Source organism: Prosopis cineraria, unplaced genomic scaffold (assembly GCF_029017545.1).
Source record: "Prosopis cineraria cultivar Desert tree isolate PC_DT_omini unplaced genomic scaffold, ASM2901754v1 PC10, whole genome shotgun sequence".
NCBI classification, from domain to species: Eukaryota; Viridiplantae; Streptophyta; class Magnoliopsida; order Fabales; family Fabaceae; genus Prosopis; species Prosopis cineraria.
In genome coordinates this window covers 32607040-32617091 of record NW_026555341.1, presented here as the reverse complement: position 1 = coordinate 32617091, position 10052 = coordinate 32607040, and the positions used below count along the sequence as shown (strand labels likewise).

The window sequence follows — 10052 nt, the reverse complement described above, 5'->3', positions numbered from 1 at the left end:
ATTTGATATTTCTTTCTATTTCTGATTTCGCATTTGTAGATTCTCAGTTTTTAAATATCCATCTTGGAATTTATATTTAGGAAGAGATCGTTATTGACGTGACGTCAAGTTATTGAAAAGTTGTTCACTGAACTTTAAGAAAAGTTTCAAATGATAATTATTAATATTAAAATTTTTGACAATCTATCTTCACGTGCTGAAATTGTATGATTTATAACATGATAAGAACATTTTTTCTTGTATTATTCTCCTTGCCTTTGTATTAAAAAAAGTTGTAGGTCAAAAACAGTAATTGAAAAGTATAAATGGTCTGACTAACTATAAAAGAATATGTTCAAGTAAAAGAAGCTGCTAGGAAAGATTCAAATATTTCTTTGGGTGTGTGTGAAAAGTCGCATGTTTGAAATGTTGAAGTCAACAGTTGTTTTCTCTTATTGATGTGAAAATTTAAGACAAAATAATTAAAGAAAATCAAGAAGGCGTTTGGACACAATCGAGAAGCAACGAGATATTAGATAAAAATTATATTCATTTTATAGACAGACTGATCGATATAAAAAGGTATATATTGTTGCTTAAAAAATAAAGATATATTATATTACTAAATTGATTTTTTATTTTTATTCGGGTAAAATTGAATAATTTTCTTACTTTTAATTTAATTCGCAGAAAATATGCACTTGTTTTGGAAGAGACCAGAAACTAGAAAGACACTAACGTCAAACACATACTAAAATAAAATATAAATTAACATTCAGCTTACCTAATACCAAGGTAAATCAATATGTGAAAAGAGAAGATTAATTTTAGTACTATTTAAAAGACATTTTATTATTTTTTATATTTATATTCTTATTAAATGAATTTTTAATTTGTTTTATTAAAAATAGAGATAAAAATTTGTTAAATTTTAGAATAAATTTAGTAAAATTTAATTTTTTTTAAATTTCATGAAACATATTAAAAATGATTTATAAAAATAAGAAAACTTATTACCGAAAATTTCTCATAAACATCAATATATCATAATAATATTCAATATTCATCGCCGATGCGGTCGAGGTGGTCAGAAAATTAGGATACGTGACTAACGTTGATTCGTGGACAAAACAAGAATGTTAATTTGACACGAAACCAGAACCGCATTGACTGGATTATAGTTTCCTCAAGCCATCCAATAATAATCGTGTTCAGACCAAATATGAAATATGTCATTTCATTTAGGGAAATTACAAATAGATCCCAATTAAAGACTTACTTGCAAGTAAATCTCAAAAATCTGCAAAAACACACTCAAGTCTCATGATAGTTAGTTATATGTAAAATGATACAAATATATATCCTTGAACTCACATTCCCTTTACTCATGTTGATTGGCATTTGACAAACCACTAGTGATCATTGACCGGTCAAAGAAAGTGTATAGTAGTATGTTGTTTGAAAAATCTTAATTTTTTAAAGTAATTAAAAATTTTAAATTGGTTTAAAAATTAAAATAAAAAAATCTAAGAATTAGGATATTCAAACTAACCTGAATAAGCTCAAGAACCCAAGATGTTAAGACCGAACTTAATTATATTAACTATTTTATAATAGTCGAGAATTAATCCCAAGTCCTACTTAAGGATTTCAATTACTTTAAAGTAGTATTTAGATTGGTAGATTTGAATTTGAATTTTGAATATAAAATATTACATTTCAAATCCTCATATTTAAAATTCTTTGTTAAGAAAGTTTAAATAACAAAGGTTACTTCTACATATTAGGTAGTGTTTCGGGATGCATATGAAAATTTTAAATGACAAAGGTTTATAAATGATTTTAAATTATAAAAGAATTAAGATAAAATTTGAATTTGAATAACCATAAATAGAAGATTTGACTCAAATCTGAATTGATATCCATCCAAACATAGCATAAAGTCCAATGAAATGTACAAATTGCCACCAAGTTCCAAATCCCTCAATTGTACATAAGTTTTTGTGCAATTAACAAAATACTCGCTTACATTATTTTGTTTTAAAAAAATATAATTCATCCACCACTAGTTGGCAAAACTCCAACCATTATCCTTGAAGACATGACCAGCCGCCGCCGCCGCCAGTCGTTGGAGAACCTATTGATGATCAGCGATATAGGTTAATTTTGGGAAGGGTATCTTGGGAGGATTAGAACCTAATACCACATGGTTCACAAAATGGATGTTAACCTAATGCACACCAAAATCAATAGATACCACAAGTGTACGGGTCACAAATATAATTAATGATAAGTCAAGGTCAATCTCATAGATAATCAAGTGAAATGGTAAATAGGCATTAAATTATCAATGATCCATTTAAGTTAAGCAAGCAAAAATGTGAAGGATAGTTCAAGATAAAAAAAATAAAGATGTAAAGTAGGCAAAAAGACTTAGATTTTGAAGCTCTCTAAATTCAAAAAGACAACATGGAAAGCACCCTAGAGTTTCTAATCCCTCATTTGCTCAATTATACTCAACTTATTTATTAAATTGATTTTAATTTCTGTTTTAAGAGTTATGACACTTGAATTAATATTGAATATCTTTTGATTACCTAAAATCCTACTTAATTCTAACTCAACAATTCCTTCCTAAAATTAGATAAAAGCATTAAGTTCAAGTTTCTCTTAACCATTTAGGTCCTTTAGGTATATTCTTGTCCTGATAAAGGTAAATTAACTATAATTAATTTTAAGCATTCAAGTCCATTAGTCCAAATAATAATTCCTTTCTCAAGTTCATTCTATTTTCCCAAATTATCACCTAATGATGGCCAATTATCAAGCAACACAAAGGAAAACTGAAATTAAAAAATAAAACATTTATTAATCACAAAATAATCAGTAAATCAAGATACAACTGGAGCAAATAAGTTTATAACACTCTAGAGTATCAAAGTTCAAACATCACATAGCTAAAATACCAAAACAACAGAGCAATGGTTCAAATTCGGACACATAAGAGAAAGAAGGAGAAAAGTGATGGAAAACTCAATGAAAATGTGAATGGTGATGAATTTTCTTCCTCCCAAGATCCAAATTCGACCACAGCTCCCCAAAAATACTTCAAGACCCTTAGAAAACATAAAAAATGAAGTCTAGTTCAAAAAACCCTAGCTTTTCTCTTTTATCTAATTGAAAAATGGAGCTATGCGTTTTGACAGTGACTATTGCCATGGTAGACCACTGTTGTAGGAATTTGCCATGGCAACTAGATGACACCTCGTGACATCTTTGTCTTAGTAATTTCTTTTTATCATTTTTCACATCCTTCCATGCTTCATTCAAATATCAATCTCAAGGTCATCTAAAATAACACAACCAAAATAAATAACTAATTAAAGACACACTAATAGATAAAAACAAGATTAAAAATCACTATTTACAACAAAATTAAATACTTAACAAAGTTACTAAATTAGGCTACTTATACTCATTAATATAATAATGCAAAATAATTAATATACTCCCTTCGGGTCACAATATAAATTATTATTAACTAATATACGTTTCTAAAAAATTGGTTAAAATCTTTACTTTCCAAATTTTTTTACATTTTTTCAATCACATTTAACTTATTTAAAACACCCTCATTAATTACTCAATTAAGTAAAAGTGTAATTAAAAAATTATATAATATATATTAGATGCCCTCTGTTATATTTTAAATTAAGTAGAGGTTTTGAAAAATGACTTATATTGTTGCTCGGAGAGTGAGTATGTGTGTGTGAGTCGGGGGGAGGTGGGGTTGTAATAACTTGTGTCTAGAATACCACTAGATAATCAGATAATCAGTTGTTGTTCCATACAACCCATACCCACTTAAATAGTGATTGCAGGGACCTATGCCAATGAACACTCACAAAATTCAGGAGGAGTTTTTGATGAAATTAGACACTATATTGACTTCCGATACATTTCATCAAGTGAGGCTACATGGAGGATATTTTGTTTTGAAGTGCAACAAAGGTTTTCAGCAGTTGCACGTACAGCTCAATTTCCATGCCTAATAATCATGTGGTCTTGGGATCTAATTCTCCCAAGACCACCACTTCCCAAAATTAACCCATCACATCCGACAATCGGTGGCAGTTCCAAGGTCAGCGGTTGGAGCTCCATCAATGAATTATATTTTTAAAATACGAAATAATGTAAGGGTATTTTTGTAATTGCACAAAAAATTTTTACAATTAATTAAGGAATTTAGGACTTGGTACAATTTGTGCTTTTCATGGAACTTTAAAGTAATTGGAATCCTTACTCCCTTAAGTGGGACTTGGGAGTAATTTTCCTTTTATAATATCATGTATTTTAGGCATGACCCAATTTTTGTCTCTTTGCAATGTTTTTCTGTGAGATTGCATTAAAAAAAAAAAAAACCCAGACCCCTTGATTACTGGCTTTCCCTGATTGCAAACGAGACTTAAACTTGAGATATGTCCATCAAGGACTAGCAGAATGCTGCTATATAGGCTCTATGCCTATAATCAAGGAAATGGATAACACTTCAACTATAAAGAAATTAATTTGAAAGCCACATCAGTACAAGCCATAAAATAAATACATATATAAACGGCACAAAACCTACAAGCTGGTAGACCTCAAACCCACCCAAAGAAATTAAAGGGGAAAAAAACACAAAATCGAAGACATGGAACAACAAACATGATAGAAAGCAAAATGATTTGGGGATGTAAATAACGAACAGATCACTTCCATTTACACTGAACATGATTTGTGTGCCTGAAATCATAACTTAACACCACATTTCCATCCATTCTCTTCAACACAAAGCTCTCCACCAACACATAGAATCCAAAATTTTTCCACTCATCATCACTCTTTACTTTCCCCTCAAACTTCTCAGTTCTTTCAAATCTCACTTGCTTCTTCTCATTATTCTTTCCCTCCCAATCTGCACTCTCTTCCTCCCATCTCATTCTCTCCAAAATCGCCATGCTTAACCCTACCATTCTCTCTCCTCTCTCCAAAACCCTAAACCACATCACATCCTCTTCACCAAATTTTCCTTCTTCCCAAACAGCTTCTCTTCCTCCCCCACCCAATTCTGCAACTTCAGTTTCCACCACAACATTCACAAACACTTGATTACTATCCCCACCGTTTTCCTTAGAGAAAACTTTATCCCACCTTCTTTCGAGAGTCATTTCATAGAAAACTGACTCCTTCATCTGCTCTTTGACAGTCACTGCTTCTTCCTTCACGAACATGAAAGGGCAGTACCATTTTCCGACGACCACTGGCTCGGAGCGAACGGTTGATGATGATGATGAGAAGGTTAAAGGTGGCAACTTGGCTCGCAAGGTAGGGTTGGCGCCAAGAGCTTCACTCAAACGATAATGGCTGGGTGTGTTGGCGTAGAGAGTCCATCCTTTTCTCCTCAAAAAGAGAGGAACAAATCCATCTGAGGCAATACACTTGGCTCGGAATCCAAAACGTGTTTTCAAAATCTCAAATTGTTGATATTCATCAGAGGGATTTAGAGGTGTTGGTTTAACGTTTTTTATGTAATTAAAGCACAAACATTTTCCCATGTCTTCTTCCTTTGAACCTTTGCTTGCTTCACTGCACAATATCAAATCCTTCCGGTGATGTTGCTACCCAAAATTGATTGATCAATAAACTAAATATGGAAAAAAAAATATTTACACAAAATGATCTATTTCGATTTTTTTTTCTTTTGTCATTATAGAAAATAAGAAGCGAAAAACTGATAAATTACAAGGTCCGTATTAGGTATCAAGGAGTTTTTGGTTAATGATTCTGTAAACCAGAGATCTGCTATTGACTAGGCTTCCTAGTCTCTTCTTATTTAAAAAACAATATTTTGCAACAATTTTACTCATAAATATCCAGTATACAGCTTAACATAAATAAAAATAACAATTCAACAATTGATTCATTATGAGATTCATATCAAATTGAAAATTTTATCACCCTACATTATTTTGCAAAGACACTTAGGAGATTATTGTTTCAGAAGTAATGTCTGCTTCATTGAAATGACCTTAGTTTAACTCATTAGGAAAAAATGAGATGTTTTTGGTTTCGTGAAGAGAGAAGAAAAGTGAGACACATACACACACAAACAACATAACATAAATGAAAAGGCTAAAGTGCACTTCTAGTTTTTTAACTTTATACAAGGCTTAATTTTGGTCTGTCTTTTCAACATTTTAATCATAATATTATTAGTTTTATCGACAAAAAATTCCTGCACTTAACTTTTAGATATTGATAAAATATTTTTAAATTTTAACATATTAAGTTTAATTTTTTTAAAAATAACAATGACTAAAAGACAAAGGCTCATATATATACCCTTGATGCTTCCCTTTCCTTCGGATGACGTAGTATCGATTAGAAGACAAAGGCTGATTAAGAACAGGAATGAACATAACTTCATCTCAATGAACAATGACGCCACTTCCTGTATTTTCCGAATAAACAACTGTTAAATTCCTGTTCTGTGGTAATGGCAGATTGCTGATACCCTTCTTCCACAATCCAAAACAACAGTAAGTCTCAGCTTCTTCATCTTGGAGTACAAGATACCCTGAATTTGGCCCCTCTGGTGGATGCCTAACAGCTTCATGGTTCCTTTTATACACAGATCGACGCCTTGTTACATACATATTTTTCTCTCCATATATTTGGGTACTTCAATTCATGTTTGTGTATTTTGGTTCTGTTATTTATAATGTTGGAGACTGCGTGTTTCATCGTATTTTTTGCCATTTTTCTTTCTGTTGATGGTATTAAAAAATTTAGGAAACATCCAAGAATGTACGTAACCCCAAAATCCTTTGAATCGGCACATGTTGCTTTTGCATATGGATTTCGTGCATTTCCATGCACATCCCGTGTGTGTATTTAAATTGTTCGGATTTGATAAAAAAAAGGGATATATGGAAGAAAAATTTACATATGTATAGAATTTGCGAGGAAGTTTCGATTCTTTTGAGTTTTGGCAAGTGAAAGTGAAAGTCAGAATGGAACTCGTCAAGCATTTCAGTTTAAATGGCATTGCATTTGAAATGACAAGTGGATTATCATTTATTATAAGTTTATCTATTCTTCATCTTTAAACACAGTTTGCTTCAGCATTTCTTGATATCAATAATAGCTTCTCCCTGAAGATAATTTTATGCATTGAAAGCCAGTCTCTTCCACATAAGAAATAGTACAAACAATATGAATGTCAATTTTTTTCTGAAACTCTTCTAATATGCGTTTAATTTATTTTAGTAATTATTTTTTGAAACTTTTCTAATATGCTTTTAAAGTTAATAAAGATAAAGGCGTAACAAGGGGAAGATGCAAGTGTAGGCTATTTAGGATTTCAAAAGGTAGGATTATTTTGATCCTTTGAAGACCATTATTACAGGGACCAAAAAATAATCCTACCTTTTTTATAATTTAAGACTAATTAATCATCTCTTTTTTGGAAAAAGGTATAAATTTGTGTCATTTATTTGTTTTTGAATTTTTAATTTTAAATATTTTTAGTTTTTAATTCATACCATATGCAAAAATTGGTTCTATGGAAGGCCCTTCTTCTGTTTTTCCCTTCTCATTTCTATTTTCATTCATTTTCCCATTCTATTACAAACCTTTTTCCATTGACATAAAAATGACCTTCGGTCAAATGACGTTCGTTTACTTTACTTTCTGTAACTATCTAGCCCTTTGCTCATGGAAGTAAACTATATATACTACATGAGAAGAAGACTTAACTTTATATACTTAATATATTTGTATTTAATTAAATCAAGATAATCAGATTTTAGTATGTTAATAATATTAAAAACAAGGATTTATTGTAAAATAAATAATTTATAAAAAAATCCATATATCTTGATTTATTTAAAAACAGGCATATACATATATATATATATATATCTCTCTCTCTCTAAAAGAGTAACTTCTAGAATATATCAATTCACCTATGTCACTCTACGCATCTAATTAATTATTAGTTAATATTTTAAAATTCGCCAAGTCATGAATAGTAAATTATCTATGATTCCATGAAATGAAGTAATGGTTTTTTTTTTTTTTCAGGTCAAAACCGACTACATGAAATGAACTAGATTGAATATTTTGGTCTGAATTCTGATAAACTTCATCCACAAAAAATAAATGATTGATTGTGCAACATCACTAACTAAATTTGGTTAGTCAACTTCCCACAATTTACGAATCATTTATGTATAACAAACATATTATGAATGGAATTTTCAATTTATTTACTGAATTTTTGTGATACTAATATTCTCTATAAATACAGAAAACCTTTTTAGAAGATCTATTTTCGACTGAGTCAGAACAATACTCGAATTTGAGCTCATAATACGGGATATCATATAGTTATATAAGAAACATTGCAAAGTTATTCGCAATTTTCTTCAACGTAACATACACAACATTTTATTCACTAAAGAACATTCATACAAGCATTGAACGAATGATTGGGACATGTAATCACTTTAATTTACAACATGATTCGTGTTCCTGAAATCACAAGTTAACCAAACCAATAATACTATGGATAGCACAAATATATATACACACACACACATTACAAATTACAAAGATATTCGTAATTTTCTTCAACACACAGCATTTTATTAACCAAACCAAAGAAGACTCGTTAAGTATTGGACCAAACGATTATTTGGGAATAACATGTAATCATTTCCATTTACACTGAACATGATTTGTGTGCCTGAAATCATAAGTTAATATCACACTTCCATCCATTCTCCTCAACACAAAACTTTCCACCAACACATAAAATCCAAAAAACTCCCACTCATCACTCTTAATTCCCTCAAACTTCTCAGTTCTTTCAAATCCCACTTGTTTCTTCTTCTCATTCTTTCCCTCCCAGTCACTTCTTTCTTGTTCCCATCTCATTCTCTCGACAGTAGCCATGCTTAACCCTACCATTCTCTCTCCTCTCTCCAAACTCCTGAACCACATCACATCCTCCTCTTCACCAAATTTTCCTTCTTCCCAAACAGCTTCTCTTCCACCTCCCAGCCCTGCAACTTCAGATTTCACCACAACATTCACAAACACTTGAATGCCATTTCCATCATTTTCCTTTGAGAAAACTTTATCCCACCTTCTTTCAAGTGTCATTTCATAGAAAGCTGATTCTTTCATCTGCTCCTTCACTGGCATTCCTTCTTCCTTCACAAACATGAAAGGGCAGTACCATTTTCCGACAACCACAGGCTCGGAGTGATCCAATGATGATGAGAAGGTGAAAGGTGGGAACTTGGCTCGCAAGATAGGGTTGATGCCAAGAGCTTCACTCAAATGATACTGGTGGGGTGTCTTGGTGCAGAGAGACCAACCTCTCCTCCTCAAGAAGAGAGGAGCAAACCCATCTGAGGCAATAGACTTGGCTCGGAATCCACAACACGTTTTCAAAATCTCAAATTGTTGATATTCATCAGATGGATTTAGAGGCCTTGATTTGACGTCTTTGACGTAATTGCAGCAGAAACATGTGCCCATGTCTTCTTCCTTTGAACCTGTGCTTGCTTCACTGCACAATATCAAAACCTTGGAGTGATTAATATGAAAATTTAATTTAAACACAAAATATATTTCAAGTTTACTGCACACGAACCAACACATACCCTTGATGCTTCCCTTTCCTTCGAATGACGTAGTAGAGATTAGAAGACAGAGGCTCATTAAGAACAGGAATGAACATGACACCATCTGATAAAACTACGAAGGAAGTTCCAATGTACACTGTATAAGTCACTGTCAAGTTCTTGTTCTGTGGAAATGGCAAGTCACAGACACCCTTTTTCCACAAACCAAAACAACAGTATGACTCAGCTTCTTCATCTTGGAGGACTAGGTACCCTAAATTTGGTCCCTCTGGTGGATGTGAAAGAGCTTCAGGATCCCTTTTGTACAGAGATCGAGGTCTCGTTACGTACATTGTTTTTTTTTTTTTTTAATCTCCCTCACTCTCTCACTCTACC

The 10052-nt window shown here is 31.8% G+C and overlaps 2 protein-coding genes across 2 annotated transcripts; both read right to left on the bottom strand.

The window, feature by feature from the left end:
• Window positions 1-4607: 4607 nt before the first annotated feature.
• Window positions 4608-6677, bottom strand: LOC129321484 (uncharacterized). The gene is made up of 2 exons (XM_054967252.1): window positions 6364-6677; window positions 4608-5607 (listed from the first exon to the last, which is right to left on the bottom strand). Exons 1-2 carry the CDS (start codon window positions 6438-6440, stop codon window positions 4731-4733), a joined length of 954 nt encoding a protein of 317 aa, XP_054823227.1. The 5' UTR covers window positions 6441-6677; the 3' UTR covers window positions 4608-4730.
• Window positions 6678-8521: 1844 nt separating this feature from the next.
• Window positions 8522-10052, bottom strand: LOC129321339 (uncharacterized). The gene is made up of 2 exons (XM_054967079.1): window positions 9696-10052; window positions 8522-9601 (listed from the first exon to the last, which is right to left on the bottom strand). The coding sequence occupies exons 1-2, from the start codon at window positions 10007-10009 to the stop codon at window positions 8737-8739; spliced, it is 1179 nt and encodes a 392-aa protein (XP_054823054.1). The 5' UTR covers window positions 10010-10052; the 3' UTR covers window positions 8522-8736.